This window comes from Elaeis guineensis, chromosome 5, assembly GCF_000442705.2.
Source record: "Elaeis guineensis isolate ETL-2024a chromosome 5, EG11, whole genome shotgun sequence".
NCBI lineage: Eukaryota > Viridiplantae > Streptophyta > Magnoliopsida > Arecales > Arecaceae > Elaeis > Elaeis guineensis.
This window is the reverse complement of record NC_025997.2, coordinates 132,096,590-132,117,340: the sequence shown is the minus strand read 5'-3', so window position 1 is coordinate 132,117,340 and position 20,751 is coordinate 132,096,590. Positions and strand designations below refer to the sequence as shown.

Sequence of the window (20,751 nt, the reverse complement as noted above, 5' to 3'; positions counted from 1 at the left end):
TTGCCTTATAAGGAGGGACAAACATATACAGCGGTGTAACTTCACAAAGACCATTGTTGATGAGTAGATTACTAGAGTCTTTCTGGTAGCTACTCCATTCATCTGTCCAAGGACTTTTGCTTGGCTTTTTAGACCACCTAAACATCAGTTGCTAGATTCATTAATTTATGCTCAGCTTACAAGAACTTACCAACATCGCATGATTCGGTAGGCCCTTGTGGTGAGACTTCAAATTTCGATGGAGCAATATCGAACAACACCATACAGACGATCATGTTTTGGAAAGCAACTATTGTATAAATCAGGCTATGCTCAGGTGTTCGTGTAGCGTATTCTGATTTACCTTGTCATTAAAATCTCTTGGTTATCATGAACCAGAGAGAGGAACAAATCAATAGGCCATATGAAAACGGGATCGAGGTCAGGGAACGGGGCATAACCTCTATCACGGCTTACAGATTTATGCTGCAGACACCATCAGACACCTATCACATCTAATTGCATATTACAAACCCAGCACTTAAAATAACGGCACCAATTGAGTCAGACAGCAGCTTGGCATGAACATGGAATCTCTCTCTCTCTCTCTCTCTCTCTCTCTCTCTCTCTCTCTCTCTCAACATGCCAACAACCAGATAGAGTCATGATTGAAATGATAACAATGATATATCCAACATTGGAAATGACTAACAAAGACCTGAGATTTGATTAGATATTCAAAAGGATCCACCAAAAAAGAAAAAAGAAGAGAAAATACCATCTAAAACAGAGATTAAAAGCACCACTTGGCATGGATAAATTAGCGCTATATTAACTCATTCATCATTCACAACACAGCGTGCGGTTTATATAATATAAAAGCCAAAGAAGTTAGGTCTCCAGCATCCATCCATATCTCAATAGCTTTTGAGAGCCTTGCCCAAAAGGGGATCTAATCACCCCTCTATTTAGCGCTTAAGAACCAGTCCTCGCTACCGAAATTCTAACCTGACTTGCCTGCTATTCATAGGAATCAAGTCACAACCATCTGGAAGTGTAATTTTGTACAGCCTTAATGGGAGATGAAAAGCAGAGCGGCTACAGCATGAACATGAGCTGATGTTGCCTCAAAACACCTTCTGCAAAGAAGCAAAACAAAAACAAGCAGCACACTCCCTACGCAGGCATTAATCTGGTCAGGTTCAAAGGGACTATCTCAGCCTGCGCCAGTCTTTCCTAACTTAACACAGCTGGACAGACTGGGCAAGCACCCCTGGTGCTGATAATAATTAGCCTGTGGAAAGATGGGGCAAGAGAAAAAGACACAAGACCACACCTATAAAACCCATTACTTTCCCCCTTTTTTCCTTTTGTCTCCCTCGTGAAAGAACGGAGACCCACTGATTGTAGCTTAATTCTGACAACAGCTATTCTACAATAGCCGAAATGGGCATTATAAAACATGCATCAAACATTGTCAGAACTAAGATACAAACTCCTCCAACCATGAAAAGCAAAATAATTAGAGGAAATTGAAAGCAATTTTCATTACTTCCCAGACACGAATGACTGCAAGATTGGTGCACTTGGAAATAATCTAAGTTAGATGCTCGCTTGGAGAACTCCCTGAGCAATCACCCAAAAAACAGAAGCAACAAACAAACAATTGCACCCTCCCTCTGCAGGTATCATCCTGTTGAGGTTCATAGGGACTTTCTCAGCCAGTCCTGCCCACATCCTGGCCACAAGGACACGTTACAGCAGATACAGGCAGCCCCGATAAGCACATCCACATATAGGGGGAAAAATAAGGAACATAAAATGTATATTTTATTACTGCAAGGCTTAGATATAACCACAATGATGAAGAAAAAGAGATGTTTGAATTATTTGACTGCTAAGCACATGTTCTTACTCACATCCCAATCTAAGGATTGTTATTCACCAATCACGACTCCAGACAGCGCCCACTGCTCTAGCTCCTTTCAAAGCATACCATGATGAAAATATTTTTAATTGTTCCTGCAAGAAATATAAGCTAATATGAGAGAAATCACTTTCATGTCAAAAATAGAAAACAAAATCACTTTTGAAAAGCCTACTCATTCACAACTATTGAAGAATTATATTCATTGCAGAAGAATGTGGAGACCAATTAACCACTTTATTATAATTAAAATGCAAATAATCCTAAGAAGGGGAGTGGATCACAATCATTATGAATGCAAAAATAAGTAAATCCACTTGGAATGCAAATATGCAATTTCAAGAATTCTCAACAGGAATTTGAAGACATTATCATATTCATATTACAATACAACCCTCCTTGGCATATTCATATTACATGGTTCCCATGTCAAGCATTGTCGTCCTATATCAAATGTGGTCATTGGTCTTTCCTCGTATGCCCTCTTTCCAAGTCTGTAAATACTAAGAGGGCTGTTCCCTGATTTCATGAATTTAAATTGCTTAACATATAGAGTACCCTACCTGCCTGCCAATTGGCTTTCTAGGATTCAAGACATGCTCCTCTCTTGACCAAAATTGCCTTTGCTGGGAACACAGTGTTAGTGGTAATAGGACCAACTTGAGGTTCAAAACCAATCAAAATCTTTATCAAACTCTGAATAATGAACAATATAGAGGAGATAGGCTTGTTGATTAGGTTTACAATAGGAGAATGCATGTACTGCAATTAAGTTGTGTAAAAATAATATGAAAAAGAAATCTGGTGGAGCTTTAATTCAAGCTTAAGAAAACTTTGCTTTAAGAAAATAATTAGTAACAACTTCAATTTGTTTTGTTTCGGATGCAAGGAATAGTCCTGATACAAGTAAAAATCCGAATGCATTAGTAGGGTGACTGACCTACAAAGCGTGTCAATGACAAGGTTGGATTCACCTTCTTACTGGAAAGTTTCACAAAAAGCAGTATGACAATGTAATTGACATGATAATCCTTTAGCATCTTGTGTACTGTACCAGGGTAATTTATCCATTACTATCTCAAGTTTCAAAGAAAAATTACAATATTGTAGCAAAGGAAAGAAACTGAGCAAAGCAGTGAAGAATAACTTCTCATGCATACTCTAATATCTGGGGGCATCCAAGCAAGATTTTACAAATGATATCACGTTTAAATTTTGAATTTTTGTATGATGATAGGTTGGAAACTGACAAGGCGTTGTTGTTTTGTGCAATTATCAACAGGAAAGCATGATTAGTTATGTTTACTTGAGATCTGGTTTCATATTTACAAGGTTGATCCCTCACATTAGATTATGTTTCCTGCAACAGTAAAGGATGAACCCTATCTAGGAAAAGGCAACTTGCTTATGAGATCAACACAGCAAAAGCTACTGACCTTGATTGATGAGCATAACTCTCGGGCACATAGATTTCTCCACCAACTTCGCCATGTTGTTCCCCACTAACAGTTTTCCTTGCAGCCAGAAACTCAGCACTCATAGCATCCATTCCATGTTTCACAGCTTCCTCCACTGTCCCATATCCATGCTCCTCAGCATACTTCCTCACATCTTCTGTTATTTTCATAGAACAAAATTTGGGCCCGCACATAGAACAGAAGTGTGCCACCTTGGCACCCTCTGATGGCAGGGTCTCATCATGGAAAGCCATAGCAGTCATAGGGTCTAAAGACAAAGCAAACTGGTCCATCCATCTAAACTCAAATCTTGCATTGCTCAATGCATCATCCCATGCCTGTGCATGTGGGTGACCTTTTGCTAAATCAGCTGCGTGGGCAGCTATCTTGTATGATATCACACCTGCCTTCACATCATCACGATTCGGCAACCCAAGGTGTTCCTTAGGTGTTACATAACAAAGAAGTGCAGTACCAAGGGCTCCAATGTTAGCAGCACCAATTGCTGAGGTGATGTGATCATATCCAGGAGCAATATCAGTCGTTAGAGGACCAAGTGTATAAAAAGGTGCCTCATTACACCATTCCAATTGCTTTTCCATATTTTCTGGGATTTTGTGCATTGGAATATGTCCAGGTCCTTCATTCATTACCTGCATGACCATAAATATAGTAGTAGTATATGCAAGTCAAAAAGTTACAGCCAATTCTGCAGTCTTAAGATGCTTCACAAACTGACTTTAGTAATAAAGTTGTCATAGAAATATCTCAGAGCTTCATAACCAAAGTATCACTTATCGATATTGACATTGATCTAGATCAAAAGTGCAAGTAAAGGTGTGTTTTTTTAGGTATATTACAGGGACGAAATTGATGTTCAACTAGTCTCAAAGAGGAAGTGCAATTCAGCATGACATGTCATAACTTTGATACTTAAATTAGGTCTCATGCAAGCTGCTATGTATCTCTTTTAGTTGCAATTACTATGCGTTATAAGTTGTCCTGCATGAGACCAAATAGTTATGCAAGAATTCGTATCATGTGAAAGTCTAACTTCTTGGAGCTTAGAATTAATGAGTTACAGCTTGAGCTTATCAAAAGGAGAACTTTTGTTTATGAGCACTGGGATGATATCCTCTTCTTTGAGCTTCAGTTCAAACAGGAACTTGGCACATAATTCCTCTGGCAAATTTGTCCTACATTTACAATAAAAACAAAACATTTGATCTCTTTTCTCCATTTGTGATTCCAGATTTGAGGCTCCTTTAGATCAACATTCCAATATCCATATTCAAGTCCTACCTCTAAAAGGTCCATTTAAGCAAAATGGTCCACCAAGCTGAAACTTTATTTGTTTTCAGCCCTAGCGCACCCCCCCCCAACAAAAACACTAATCTCAAACCTGAAAGATACTCTTTTGAATCTGAATGGATTCTCCGAGAACACTACAACTAACCAGCAAAAGAAACTTTACCTTGCATCATATTCTTCTTAACACAACAATCACATGAACCCAACAGGATATGAGCACAAAAACATCCATCAATAATGATGATCTGGAGATGTCAAAACAGATAGAGATAAAGCACTCAAAATAAGGAAAGTGTTTCTTGCGTTTTATTTATTTTTTTCTTTTTCTTTTTTTGTTTTTTGGTGGGGGGGGGGGGTAAGACATAAGTAGCTATACTGTGATTCTTTCAGAAACGTACCATATTGTGAATTAAAATACAAAAGAAAAGGGAGGTGGAGATGGGAGATCAAAAGAGTTGGAGAAACTTGGATCTTCCAAGATATTTAAGAATTTTCTTGTGGAAGAATCAATCTTCTTCTAATAAAAAATCTAAAACATATCATGATGTCTTCAAAGATAATCACGCAAAATGGCAACTATTGTTACTAAACAAAGAAAAAAAGTAACATCTATAGTGATTAGCATAAGCCTATAAAAAAAAAATAATAAAAAAAAAATTATAGGTAACTCAAACTGGGTCATGGGACCACAATGTTTGCAAACACCCTTGACAAATAGTCAAGCTATTGCTTTGAACAGGTACATAGAAAAGGTGGTCATGTTCTAACAAAGCTATGATAGCAGGATAGCATTTCACTCAACTTTCTTCACATCACCAAACAATGACAAATATACTATAGTAATATCTAATGCAGAGGAAAAAATATGTGTATACCTGCACATCCTTTTCCCATGCTCGACGTGTCAGCTCCCCTTGTGTCAGAAGTTCTGCAAACTGAGCAGTGTCATTGGCATCATAAATTGAACCAGGCCTCAACCCATCGCCAATAGATAATGCCACATCGTACTGATTGCATATGTCGAGTATATCATCCCAGTGCTCATAAGCAAAGTTCTCCTTGTGATAAGCCAAGCACCATTTTGCATGAATTGATCCTCCACGTGAAACAATGCCGGTCATTCTTTTTGCTGTAAGAGGAATGTAGCGAAGCAGCACCCCAGCATGGATGGTAAAATAGTCAACACCCTGCTCGGCTTGTTCAATCAGAGTATCCCTAAAAATCTCCCAGTTAAGATTTTCAGCAATGCCATTCACTTTCTCCAGTGCTTGGTAGATAGGCACAGTCCCAACCGGCACCGCAGAGTTTCGTAGGATCCATTCACGAGTCTCATGGATATGACGACCTGTTGAGAGATCCATGACTGTGTCAGCTCCCCACATTGTTGCCCATTTAAGCTTATGCACCTCTTCCTCGATAGAGCTCGCCACAGCTGAGTTCCCAATATTTGCATTCACTTTGACCAAGAAGTTCCTCCCAATTATCATAGGCTCAAGCTCAAGATGCTTCTTATTAGAAGGAATTATAGCACGTCCACGTGCAACCTCTGACCGCACAAATTCAGGATCAAGTTTCTCACGAGCGGCACAAAACAACATCTCTTCTGTTACAATTCCCTGTTTAGCATAGAACATCTGGGTGTATCTTGGTCCACCCAAACTTTCCCGCCTGTCAACCCAGTCTGTTCTTATTTTGGGAAGACCTGTCACAGCAACAAACAACATAAACCTTCACTTTTCTTTTGCACCGCCAAGCTTCTGTGAAGAGGATTCACCAATAGCAGCGATGACATTCCTTTAATTTTAACTCATAGGAAAGCAGGTTCAAAAGCAAGTTCTGATGCAACAGGATGATAAACAATATCCTTCTAGAATAAGATGAAAAGTTTCCAGCCAGAAATCAAGACATATTTAAAAACCCATAAAATATTGAGGCATGAGTATGCAAGAAAGTGAAAAGCCAGATTCATAAGGATATTTGATTCTCAATATTCAGAAAATCTTATCCATCCTTTATTAACCTGAATCAAGCAACCAGTCCCAGGATCTCAAATCCTTGTGACTCCAAACCAAATGTCTAAGAAAAGATTTCTGCAAGTTGGAGGCACCTTTATAACTGATTAGATTCATTGTAAGAGCATGCTAAGTATTGAAGCCAATGTGTGCTAAAAGATATATCCATCACCACAGACAACTATGAAGCTCAAAGAAAAAAACAGAGCATCATGAGTCTTTTGCACAACTCCATCTGATAGACTGAACTTCACAATTATGAGATAATATTACAGAAGGTGAAATTTGCATTAAGTTAGTATACTCACCCACACGTGGACTTATATTCTGTGGGCCACTGGTATCATATGTATCAAAGTACCGGTCTTCCCCAGACAGATGGATGCGTCGAAATGGAACTTTAAGGGCATGGTCAGATTGTTCATGAACAATTTCCCTACATGACAGAATCAGGATAAACATCACGTTCTAGTCTACTAAGAAAATCAGATAGGTAATATTTATACTTCAAAAATGCAAGGGACTATTAGTATGAAAAAGGAGCAAATTCCAACACATGCCTGTATTCTTTGGTACTCTTCGGAAAGCACTCTTCAAAAGAAGGAAATGGAAGAAAATCAGGAGCTGCAGGATCAACAGTGTGCCTCTTCTTTTGGGTTTTTGCAGACTCAGCAATCGAATGATCAAAGGTCAGGGAGGCTTTAACCGTGGATCTCATGGAATTGTAGTACATTTCCTTATCCCACACATTTGAAGAATGCCTGGCTGATCCAAATCCAAGTAAAAAGCGAGTATTTGGCAACTTGAAAGGTGCATGGTTGCTCTTGTTAGTCACCACAGGAGACAGTTGGATAGATGCCATCTAGAATGGGGGGAAAAAAGAAAATATGGTGAGTGATAGATAGACTATATTTTCTATAAAATACATGAACAGAACATGAAAACTAACTATCTGCCAATGCCTTCATTATGTTGCCCGTTATGTACATAATGTCACTGAAATTGGATTTTTTTTAATTTCCAAATTCATCAAAACAGAAGTCTGACAGAGAAATATAAAGAAGGTTTGGATAAAATCCCTGTAAAATAAAAATGGATAAACTTGCAATCATAAAGTAAAAAATGTGATAGTATTTGCACCAAACGGATAAGATTGAAATAACACTGCATCTTCCTCAGCAGAATTTCGATTTTGTCTTTTCTATTTTTAGGCAGCAAAGGCATAGTTTCCTGACTAGGTGTAGGTGCACCAACTGGAGCTAGCGTTTATACTCTATCTACTAAATAGGTTGCCCACAGGCATGGCACCAGCACTGGGACTGTGATCTATTTTCTAAAGAAATCTTCCATTATAATACCAGAAGATCTCCATCCTACGTTTCCAATACCAAATTCCCAGTATGGCATTCAAACATGTCAGCACCTTATTTGGCACATATCTACTTATAATTTTATCTGCATCATTCTCTGCATTAACTTTACTTTTCATATCTTCAAGAACTCATTTTGTACATATATTACACATATCCGCTCCTTCAAATGGAAATTCTAATCGAAACAACCGCATATAATCATTGAAAAAAAAAAGGACAGATATCACAGCACATCCTCTTGTCTAAGGATCGATTCACATCTCAATCACGTCTAGGATTCATTAATCGAAAAAAAAAAAAAAAAAGGATAACTAGGGTTCCTACAAGGAAGAAAATTTCGATGAAAGAAAAAAAATTGAGACGACCGAGACAGTTCATCAAGGAAAGGGAAAAGGAAGAAAAAAAAAGAAATTAACATGTGGAAAAGAGAATACCAGCTCGACTTAGGAGGAAACGGAGAGGAGGAGGAGCCCTTTCTTTTCTGCCTCCCTTTCGCTACTTACCTGCTTTCTATCCCCTACCGAGCCAAGATCGGCAACGAGAACCAGCACAGAGGCTGCTACTTGTAGGGCTGCAATGGAGAACAGGATAGTTATACTTCTACGCGCATCTTTCTTATTTCCACCACCTCTTTGGCTATTTTATCTCCTGGGAGACAAATAACGGAGGTGAGGGGTACAGATAACACCACCTTTTTGGAAAAGAAAAGTTTATGGAAACGAGAAAGGGTTCGGTGCGAAGATATTTTGAGCGCGGATCCTCGCAGTGCACCGCACGGTATGATATACAGTGAGCATCGTCTATCGCACGATGGACGGTCGCGAACTGATGCAGGCTGTCCGACGCACGTCGTGCTCAGATATTTTTACACGGACGGGGCCGGCCTTTCGAAAAGTTGCCGGTCACGAGCCAAATTCTGGAGGACGAGGATATTGGCTGCACCGCTGGCTCGAGAAAACACCCTCGTCACCTTCCGCTCCCGCTACAAAGGGGATATTTTTGCCCCACGAAAACACGTCAGCCTGGCAATTAGATGAGTCACCCAGATGAGAAGGAGAAAAATTATACCATATACCGTCGCCAATCATAGCCACTGATTCTTTATAGACTGCATCCATCAAACGGTCGTCTCAATGGCTGTGGTTATTGGCATCTGCCGACATAATTTACCGATGAGAAAAGACGAGAGTTTCCAAATGACACGGTACATTCAGCGGGTTCAGCCTGTCCATCTCTTTCCATTAATCAGACGATCAAGCGGTTGAGGGGACGATTGGATACAGTTGGCAAAATTTTCATTCTAGCCCTATCTTGCACCAGAAATCTCAAGGCCAGGTTAACCAGCACTGGAGATTTCTTTTTTTTTTTTTTTTCAGAAAAAGGATAAGCATGGGTTTTCTCCTGGTTTCGCTTCATGAGAATTTATGTTTGTTTAGTTCGACTAAGATGGTTTTTCTGCAAATATATTAGGCAATATATTTTGAATATTTCATAGGAAAAGCATTAATTAAAAGTAAAATTTATCAGCCATGCCTATCCAAGACTCGCAGCTAGTTTACAGCCATGCATCGTATATGGCATCAGCCGTGGGAGAAATTTGAGCGGGAGAGGGGAAGAAAGGAAAAAGAAGAATAAAGGCGCAGATCACCAATACATGTTGAAAATAGTTTGGCCCAACTTTTAATGCACTGAAGAAGCTGGATTTTGTTATAGCATCTTGTCTCACCTAAATTGATTTCAAAATATGACGATGCGTTTCCATCCAGGTATCAAGCTATATGCCGGTGACCTTTTTTCTTTTTTTTTTTGTAGAACCATCTGCCGGTGACTTTAGTAGAGAGAGAGGAGCTAAATTGTATCATCAACCGAATTTCCAACATAGGGCTAAATATCATGTAGAATTCATGGATTGAGCCATCTATATGAACATGACCCTTCATTAACCAAAGTCCATCCAGCTCAAATCTTATGGGAAAAAAAATTCATATATCTTTTTTTTTCTTCCTACAGTCCAACGCAAAGATTTGAACAAACTTTTAGAAAATGCAAATTATATGGACCAACAGAGACCCAATTCCCATAGAATTGTCGATTTAATCCTGCACGAATAGCCAAACAGCCCCTCGTATTAGCATTCATATACTAGTCGTATGACATTCCAAACCCATCCCAAAAGCAGCTTAGACCGATCACTAGATTGTACTACACCTTCAGATGCGTATCTGGAAGTAGCAATATAACAAAGTAGACTAACACCAAGGATGCAAGCAAGCACTTTCATCGCAAAATGACACCTTGTAAGAAATGTCCAGATTTTGAACATGTTAGATCGTGATAGCATCCACCAATTATTTTGGCGGAATCCATCTTATACCTGTCCACAGCCAAAGCCAAGAAAGTTAGCGATGGTTTAAACCCGCATGCATTCGCATGACAAAACCATGAAAGCGGATCGGCTTAAGACCAGAGGTCAGATAAAGGCCTCTCAAAATCAAAGCTCTGGCCATCTCACTGCCATCTCATTAAAGGCTTGGTAAATGTATTCTTGCTGTCGCACAGGCTGCTTATTATTTTTCTCAGGTTAACTTCAGTGCCATGCATAAAAAATGAAGCTCAACCATGTATGTCATAGCTTTTTCAATGTCCAGATACCAAAACTGAGATCCACATGATCTTTAAAATAATGGAACAATTTATCATTACAGAACATGTAAAGGAACAGCTATACACTGGATTGATATTGAATTGTTGAACAAAAAAAACAATAATAATGTACAAAGCAGCTTATGGTTGCTGAATCGAGACTTGATCGGCATGACCGACTTTCCAAAGCAGGCGAAGAGTTCTGTAGCTCCAACTCTGAATATCAGCATCTGTGGTCTCTGGCTTGAAAAGATCAATGCTGACTTTCATGATCTAAATAGATTATAGATAATTAACTATGTGCCACCAGAGAACTAGACTCAAAATGTTATCTAATCAAGAAAACATTTCCCAAAAAATCCAGCAACCCTCCATCCATCTTGGACCCAATGCAGATTACAGGTGAAAGCAATCAGCTGAACACAAGATCTTCTGTTCAATAAGAGAGGAGCCTAGTTTGGTATTAACAGGCCAAAAAGTAGAACATACCTAAAGAGCACTGCAAGGGAATAGTGCGGTACCTTTCAGGAGCTTGCCTTCAGCTGAAGAACATTCTCGTGTTTTCCTCTTATAAATATCGTCAATTCTGCAGGAGCTACAACCAGCTTTAGCCATTCCTGCAGCTCTTCTCCTTCTACTTTTTCTTTTTCTGTGTATAATCAGTATGAAAGATGTTATGTACAATCTAATGCGTCATAACAAGGATGCTGTAATGCATACACCTGGCAGTGAGGGGTGTCACAGGGAATCAAAGATTGAAGGGACAAGATATAACTAAGGTAAAATGGCTTAGCTGACTAAAATGCCCTTATAGTTTGGTTTTGTCATGACATTGCAAGGAGCACGATTTAGTCTTCAAGGCAGTTGAAAAAAATTATAAGGTTCCGAATTGAATTTCTGTAAGCAACTGAAATTAAAAAAATGGTAACATAAAAAAGACTATCATTAAGACATGTTACATTATCCAATAATACAAAAAATGGCAAAGGGAAGCATCTAAATGAGCAATTATGCAGATAACCATGAAAGATTTGGAGAGAATTATTTCGACCGAAATTATCTTTTGTCAGAGGAACTCCACATTCTGAGTTTCTTTCTCTCTCTAAGAAGCTGTGTAAGGAGTTACAAATTCTCGAATAAATTTATATTAACTGCAAAATCTGTTTCAATGTAAACCTGTAGTACAAAGGCCCCTGAACATGCATGGACATGAAATTGTTTTCCATGCACTTGAAAGAAATTATAATCCAAAGAGCAATGACACGCACAAAAAAAAAAGGGACTTTAAGCTGTAATCGGATATCTGCCATATAACCTTTGCATGAACTAGAAATATAGAGAATGAGGGTAGCACATTTTCACGGGTAGTTTGCATTTGGTCCAGGCATCAACAAAACATCTGTGTCACGGCATCATTTTCAATCTGTGAATCCAATGAAATTTGCTTTTACAAGGGACTTGGCCTTCAGAAGGAACAGATAGCCAAGCAGAATGATGTGTGATTTTGCCTATTGGTTATGAAAAATCAAGATGCCACATTATATGCAAATCCATACACGGAATGAGTGAAAATGTTTATGATTCCCTAACAAAATGTCATAAGGGTACAACATGATAAATGTATGCATTGGCAAGCAACAACCAATCCAGAACAGAAGTTTGAGTGCTTTGATTTAGCCAAAAGCAGTCAGTACCAGTACAACAAAACTAATTCAACAATCAAAGCATAAATGAGTGATCACTCACCTTCCAAATGAGCTCCAAGACCCTCCAAAACTGTGGGATTGGCACGCACTACAGAAAGAGCTACTTCAAGAGCAGATTGTAGAAGCACTTTTACCTCTCTTTGCACAAGATCCACTAGATGCCCCTGCACATCCAGCCTTGGTTAGTTCTTGCTAATTGCAGGGTGCGAAACAGAGACAGAAGGGAAGATGAAGACAGAACCTGATCCCTTCCCCATGGAGCTGCTGTTCCAGACTCATCAAGCCCACCACTAGACAATGTTGCCAGTGATACTGGACCTATGGTTTGATTAAGACCATATTCAGCTACAGCTTTGTAAGCCATGTCTGTAGCACGTTTTATATCATCAAGTGCTCCAGTTGATACACGCCCAGCATAAACAACTTCTTCAGCTGCACGTCCACCTAGAAGAGTGACCAAGCGGCCACGCAATTCATCAATGAAAAGCAAGTATCTATCCTCAGTTGTGGGAGGGGTATATGTAAAACCCAATGCACCACCTGTCCTGGGCAATATGCTTAATTTCTGATAACAGAAAGTTATCAAAAAAAATTAGTTCTACAATTGGAAGTTACACATGTTTTCAACTATTTATCTAGGACAGATGGCTCTTGTATTAACCTCTACACGTGGTTGCCCAGGAAGCAGATTTGCAACAGCAGTGCCCACAACTGCATGACCGGCTTCATGTCTTGCAACAACAGCCTTCTCACTTCCTTGCAGCTTTGCATGTTTCTTCTCTATGCCCTAAAAGGACATACCTTTTAGCTTATTCCAGAACAACTAATTTAGCATGTTCTACTCAAATTCAAAACTCTACTTTATGCCATCTCCGTGAAAGCATTACAATGCAAGAAAATACAAAACTTGGACAATATATATAGAATGTTTTTGTGGCATGAAGAAAACAGATCTAAAGTTCTTTGATTTGTTCTAACAGACTATAAAATTTGATGCAAGAATCAATAATTATTGACTTCATAAAGCTCCAGCAAGTAAATTCTCAAACTATTTCTTCCTCTGTGGATCTCTCGGGAAAAGGGGTCACACAGAATTATTCCATCACCACCTAAAAATGGAATCGGGGGCATGAAAGAGATATTGCAAAAAAGAATATATGGAGGCACTCCTTGAGTAAAGAAATATCTTAGTCATTCATTTCATAAGAAATGTCCAATGTTACATCACAACCACCACACAACTCCTATTCTGGATATGAAACAGTTGGAGCATTAAATAACTAGTTAAAAGAAAACCCAAAGTAAGATATAGATCCTGTTCATCTCAAAATTCCATTTTGAATACCATAAGTTATCAAGGAACATATATCTACCATTTTGTCATGCATAAAGTTCACACTGGACCATGTCATATGATTGGATTGCTATATACTCAAGCTGTCTAGCATAAGAGTTATCTACTTCCTAGAAACAATGCCATCCAAGGCTGCTTGATTCAATCATGAAGTACGCATGCATCATTGTCCAATTGAATACATAGCCCAGCTTTCTACTAGTTGACCATCAACAGTAGCTCGATATTAATGCCTGCTAAACTCTTAAGAACCCGACTAGCATGAAGATTGAAGGGTTCAAGTACCTGTGACTATCACAGCATGTCGTGGAGTTTCTAGTGCAATAGAATATATTCCTTTCAGGCCATAGCAGAATGTGTTGGGCCATGTCAGTTGATAATGTATCATGGGGACATACAATATTATAAGCTGATATAAGAAACTTTATGCTAAAATTGCATATAGATTCAATGAGGGATGCAATGTATGCTAAAATTGCATATACATTGGGAAGGCTAATATTCAGCATCTTTTTGAAGTTTTAAAAGTGTTATAAAGTTGCAACAAGGTAATAGAAATAAAAGATGTATTTCATCATGACAATATCAGAAATTCCTCATCTAGGTTTAGAGCATCATCATTATGGAAGAAAACAATTTTAGGATTTATAGTGATACCAACCAAGCACCAAATATTCCTTGCAAAGTAGGTCAACCATGTATTAATTAAGAGGGGGAAATGGTCAGAGAGTCCCACCTTGGTGGGATTATAAAGAAAGGGAAAAGAAGCTGCCCTAATGTGCACAGGAAAAGAACTGCATGCACAGGAGAAGAACTGCAATGAGAAGATGCAAAGGAAACAGAGAAATGATTTCAGAAAAACAGGATCCTGAAGAACATAAATTCCTCATGTAGTCACATGGATAGCCAGAAACTCTTCTCTGTGACATCTTCAAGGAAACCCCCTTTCTATCATGTTAGGAACCTAGCTGGACCAGGACAATACAAAATTATAGAAGTGGAAATAATTTAGGCTGTTTAAGGGAGGCAGTTTGGTGGATTTCCATGAATTGATCAAGACATTACCTCTTCAAGATAGAGGCAATTAATCTCATATCTATCTCTCATGAAGAAAAATGTATCAAATGATGGAGAAGATATATTTACGAGTAGGGATGTAACTGAGCCACACTTGATTGAGCTTTTGTTTGATCAAGCTTGTTTGAAATTAATTTCAAGCTTGAATTCCAAGATCAAGCTTGATTTGTTTATCATTATTTCAAGCTCAATTTGGGCTTAATTTCAAATAAAGCCAAACAAGACCCAACTTGATCAGCTTGATTTACCTAAATCAAGCTGAAATCAACTCGAGGATAAAGGCTTAAGCTTAAACAGAAGCTTGAATCTTCATTTCAAGTTTTGGTTCAAAGTTTAATTCAGGTCTGAATTAAATTTTGTTGATTCAAACAACTTAAACAAAGGCACGAATTAAAACTTCAACATGATAATCTATTGAAATATTATTATATATAACTTAAATATATTCAAGCCTTATCAAGCCGAGCTTGATAGGTCTAGATCATTTTTTAGCTTGGCTTGAAATCAATTCCAAGCCCACCTTTCTGGTTCATGCTTGGTTTGTTTAGCATCAAAGGAAGCTTGATTCAAGCCTTTTTCAAGCTGAGCCTGAGTCAAGCTCAATCTGCTTGGTTTGTATGAAACCCCTATTTACCAGCAAATAATCAGCTTGCACTCCCTCCAAGGACTTGATGTTGTATAAAGGAAGGACAAACAACATTGTACCACTATGAATCTATGCGATTATGAGATGGCACCATAATTACAGTTAGTGACAACAGTCCATGCTTGTTATATCCAAGTCTTGAATTGTAAAAAAAGGTTAATCATCAAGGTTATCTAAAAATTTGATGAGGAAAACCAAGTGGATTCATCAACTTGGATAAGACATATGATGAAGTAGCAAGAGAGATAAGGAAAGGTGGACTCAGAAGTTACATCTAGAAACTAAAGACTGGTAGGAGGAAGTAATTCCAAAAAGGGTGCAGCATCTACTCGTGCAGGCTCATACCAAAGATCGTCTTCCTGAAAGCAAGATGGGTCATTCAACATGCACTAAGAAATAGCAGGTTGAGTACAGAACAGTTGGTGGTCCACAGGTGTGACACTGCCCAATGCTCATCAGCTCAGTGTTACCTTTTCTAAAATGTTCAAGATAATTGTTGACTATAGTTGCTGATACAATTGGGTGGCCTTACAATATGTTATTTTTTCGAGTCATGGAGGTAAAGTTTGAAGAATGGAAGTTAAATCAGTAGAATATAACAAAGTTTAAGACAGGTAAATACATACAGAACAGAGGCCCCAAATTAAAATGGTAGCCTAAGAAACAGGCTTATTTTTTATCCTAAAGATAGACCAGCATCAGATAATACAATTCTTAAAAGGGCAGTGATGCTTCTGAAAAGGTGTGTTATACGACTCATGATGTATGGTCTGGAATGTTATGGAAATTGAAAGATGCAGGCTGCAAGCATGTGGTAGAATGCAAATGGATGTCTACAAGACAGAATAAGCTGCATATGCATCTTGTGCGACAGAACGACCAAGCGCTCCAGATGGATCGCAGTGGAAAATTAACCATGAAAGTATAAAAGATCAAGCAATATAGCTTTCCAGCTTTGTAGTGTAGGTATAAGCCTTCTGATCAACCATATTTGGTTGTGTTGGTGAATCCATATAGCTGTGCATCATATATTGGGATAGCTCGAAAAGTAAACATGGAGGTGAGGAACAAGGGCTACGAAATTAGACATAACTTTAAATAACTTAAAGACAGACATACTTACAGCTATCGAACGTTCAACTGCCAGGATAAAGTCAATCTTTTCCACAACAACTTTGCTTGTTCTACCAGCTAATAAAGCAGCTTCATTTACCAAATTTGCTAGATCTGCTCTGCACAAGGATCAACAAAGTGAATGAGTCAAGCCTTTATTTTATAGAAAGATGAGGAAAGGCGAGAAGCACTAGGATGCCTTACCCAGTAAAACCAGTTGTCATTGATGCAATTTCGCTAAGATCTACATCATCTCCTAAAGGAAGTTCCTTCTTGTTTACATGAACCTTTAAAATGGCTTCTCTTCCAAACCTATCAGGAGTTTCCACCTATGATGCAAAAGGAAAAGATACTCCCATGTCATCGTTGAAGCATTAAATATAGACATGTCCACCATGTGACATTGTGAAAGCTAATACCAACCATCACCACACGATCAAATCTTCCAGGACGACGAAGTGCAGGGTCCAGGACATCCGCACGATTTGTTGCTCCAAGGACAATGACAGCAGAGCTGCTATCAAATCCATCCATCTCCTGATGAACGAACGTAGAGATATTGTTTTTGATATATTAGGTAAACGGCATTTTGCCAAGGGATCTGCAACCAGAAACTAGATTTTTTATGTCATCTTACTGTAAGCAACTGATTGAGTGTCTGCTCACGCTCATCATTGCTGACAATGCGAAATCGACCATCACGGCTTTTTGCCACAGCATCTATCTGCATGAGGAAGAAAGAGAGGACAAAAGTTAACATTACATCATAATTTTAAGTGTCGGTGGCTTGGAACCAAGTAGTACGCATCAGTACTTAGGTTTCCACCTCATCAATAAAAATGATGGATGGTGCCTCCTTCTTTGCCCTTGCAAATAGATCCCGAACACGGGAGGCTCCCATACCCACATACAATTCGACAAATTCACTTGCAGAACAACTTATAAAGGGAACTTCTGCTTCTCCAGCTACAGCTTTTGCTAAAAGTGTCTTACCTGTTCCAGGAAGACCCACCTGTAAAATAAATTATCATCTAAGAACACTTTCCAATAATGAAATTTATGCAGTGAAAAGTAACATTCTGTCCCTGGATGTCAAACTCACCAACAAAACCCCTCGAGGAGGACGAGCACCAAGACGTATATATCTGTCTGGATTTCTAAGGAATTCCTGGGCATTAGAAATGAATACTTAGCTGCTTTGATTCTCCTTCTTTATCTAAACATTAATAACTGAAAGTGAAGAAACTAGAATGATTTTAGCACACCACAATTTCTTCCAGCTCTTCTTTTGCCTCATCTACACCAGCTACATCTGCAAAAGTGACTATATCAGCATGTTCAGATGCTTTCACTCCACCAGAACCAGCAGATTTACGGTTCCTCAACTGCCCCGCTGCATGCTGGAAAAGCAAAACATAGAATTGAAGAGAGACTGCATTTGCAGAATTGATATCAAGAAATAATGAATGCACAAGGTTGTAAGTTCTTCCAGACCTGGGAAAAACTTATCGGGAAGCGCTGCAGCACTGCAGCAAGTAAAGCTATATAGAAAAGAGCTATCTGCAAAAGGATAAATAAGAGTTATAGTTCGGGATGAAACATGACTTCCAGTACAAACAACCATGTTAGTGAGTTAAGCATCTGCCAGAATACTTATCAAAAGCATCACACCAGCAATTTGTGATTAATCCCATGTTTCAGATTTCAAAGCATGTTCACACTTCACAAAATAGATGATACCGTCCAGTGTGATGAAGTGTCCATATGATGATTGTCATTTCAGTACTTTCATCGAGGTCTTCTTATAACTCCAGTATCACTTTTGGTCCATTAACCAAGAGTTAAACATTGCACATTCTGTACAAAATAATGTTTTATGTGGACTATACCGAGAAGGTTTTGTTTGGCAAGACCAGAATTCTGTATTCCGACGTATTAAATAAGAAATAATATTAGACTGGAAGCACTTTTATGATTGTGCTCTACTATAATCTGGAATCCATTACATAATCTTTCTTGGACCAGAGCAAATCTGTGGAAAGGTAAAGAGATGGCATCTTTTAGGAGTAAATTGTTAGATTGTTTAATGATTAGCATAGGGTAAAACTGCATTGACTACTGAGAACACCTAAAAAGGTTTAGTGAAAGATCTCATCAAATTGGAAACTTTAATACCTAAGCTGCATATCCTGAATAGGAGAGGAACATGCCGCAGCTAGTTGGTAAGTTTAAGTGGAAAAGCTACTCGCAAACAGAGTATGGACAAGTATACACAAAGCTCGCAAACATACATTTACTTTATTGCTTTAGCAAAAAGACAGTCGTTCATGGACTCATTTAGAGACCAATCTTTGAAATTTTGAATTTATGTACTCTGCCATAATATTGTTTTACATGTGTCATACAGAGACTATAGAGGTCATGGGGCTCACCAGAGCAGAATTCCAGAAACCGCCAGAACGCTTGTCCGGCGAGCCAAATTCTACCTGGTTCTCCAGCATCTTCTCATAGGGAGTCTTTATATCACCCGGACGGGTAGTGGTGTACACGATTCTTTTTGTGGGGGGCACGCCTCTGATCAAAGCCTCGGCCTCCTGCGACCTACTCCCCCTACCTGTCTCCGCCTCCGCACTTTCCGCGTCCGACCTCAGCCTAAACATGAGATGAACCCCATCAACCTCCACCTTCTGCACCTGATCCTTGTTGATCTTGCTCAAGAAGTCGCTGAACGGCACGCTGATGTAGGTTGTCGGGGTCCTCGGCTCCGAACCCGGCAGCGGAACCCCCGGCCGGAGCAGTCGCATGGCGAACATCACAATTCCCAGCTGCAGCAGGAGCACCCCGATCTCCTGGGCCTGGATTATCGGCTGCCACTGCCACCTCCCACCCTTCCACCACCCACCCTTCCACTTCTTCTCCCGACGCGGTGACGACGACGACGATGACGAAGAAGAAGAAGGAGGAGGAGGACTGGAGGGCTTGTTGATGCCTTTGTTATTTGTGGGCGGGCTGCTCTCTGTGTTCTTCTTCTCGGGGGAGGCACCGGCCTTGGAGTCGCTGTCCCGCTCGCAGGAGCTGTTGGCTCGGATTCTTGTGGCCTCCGCCCATCTCCGACTCCTCAGGAGAACTCCCCAGGCATCGAATCCCTCTACAAAGACCCTGCCTTTATGCCTCGCGTGGATGGATGAGAAGGAAGCAGATGGGTTCTTGGAGAAGCGAGGTGGTTCTATGGAGTATTCTCTCGATCGATAAGGAAAGAGGATCGATCTCCTGGTGGATTCCTTGGAAAAAGAGTTCGGATTGGGGTGGAAGTTGCGAGGAGTGATGGATTGAAGGAATTCGATGGATGCAGGCATGATTTGGTTGAGGGAAAATTTAGGTATTTGTTGTTCGTTGGAAACCCTAGAACCATGAACGAGAGAGAGGGGAACACAGGAGCAGGTTGCAGCGGATGATAACGGGAAGAGGTGGGAAGGGAGGCTGGGAGGAGAATTGATGTTAGGGCCGTTTGATTGGGATACTGCAAGCAACCATGACATCAGACGGTTAAGGGACAGTGTAATGATTCTATGGTCCCTGTGGCTCCTCACGCCAAGGAACCGGCTTTTGTCGCCTATCCGTCCGTTGGATACCGCACGAGCTAATCGAGCCACCAGAGCGCGCCCGCGGGGCGCTTCGGATCTGCGGATCTATCGGGCAAGGGACAGGCTTTTGCAAAAGAAACCTCAAAAGTTGGATTAGTTTACTTAAAATAAATAAATAATCTCGTCTGGAGAACTTTTTCTCCATCAACTGCCATCTATTATTATTTATTTAAATAAAAAATAAATAATATCCTCAATTTTATCATAATTTACAAATATTCTTTATATCTCTAATTGATGTAATATCCATCATATATTTTTTAATTTATTATAATATCCACTATTGATCTTTCGATTTGGGACAAAATCCACCACCAATATCTATGTGGCAAATTTCTCAAAATTAGATAATTAACATAAATTTATTAAATTATTTTAAAATAAAATTAAATTAAATGATTAAAATATTCAAATTTTAACCTTATTTTCATTCTTTACCCTCATCCTCCTCTTCAAGATGGCCATATAACTCCAACGACCCTCCAACCACCATCACCACTATCTTCATC

General features: G+C 39.3%; 1 protein-coding gene across 13 annotated transcripts; it reads right to left on the bottom strand.

Annotated features, from left to right (window-relative positions):
* Positions 1–791: 791 nt before the first annotated feature.
* Positions 792–20,152, bottom strand: LOC105046270 (phosphomethylpyrimidine synthase, chloroplastic). Of its 13 annotated transcripts, none has more exons than XM_029264896.2 (14): positions 19,031–20,152; positions 18,093–18,158; positions 17,864–17,998; positions 17,701–17,766; positions 17,425–17,610; positions 17,236–17,322; positions 17,022–17,135; positions 16,803–16,927; positions 16,609–16,717; positions 7,247–7,548; positions 6,995–7,122; positions 5,550–6,376; positions 3,343–4,016; positions 1,792–2,001 (listed from the first exon to the last, which is right to left on the bottom strand). In XM_029264896.2, exons 1-14 carry the CDS (start codon positions 20,135–20,137, stop codon positions 1,992–1,994), a joined length of 3,936 nt encoding a protein of 1,311 aa, XP_029120729.2. In that variant the 5' UTR covers positions 20,138–20,152; the 3' UTR covers positions 1,792–1,991. The 13 variants fall into 13 exon arrangements, 9 of the variants coding, with proteins under 9 accessions (XP_029120729.2, XP_010923119.1, XP_073114807.1 ...); XM_073258704.1 differs by lacking the exons at positions 1,792–2,001; positions 3,343–4,016; positions 5,550–6,376; positions 6,995–7,122; positions 7,247–7,548 and adding exons at positions 10,709–11,118; positions 11,192–11,351; positions 12,449–12,572; positions 12,650–12,973; positions 13,070–13,195; XM_073258705.1 differs by lacking the exons at positions 1,792–2,001; positions 3,343–4,016; positions 5,550–6,376; positions 6,995–7,122; positions 7,247–7,548 and adding exons at positions 10,709–10,975; positions 11,192–11,351; positions 12,449–12,572; positions 12,650–12,973; positions 13,070–13,195.
* Positions 20,153–20,751: the final 599 nt, after the last annotated feature.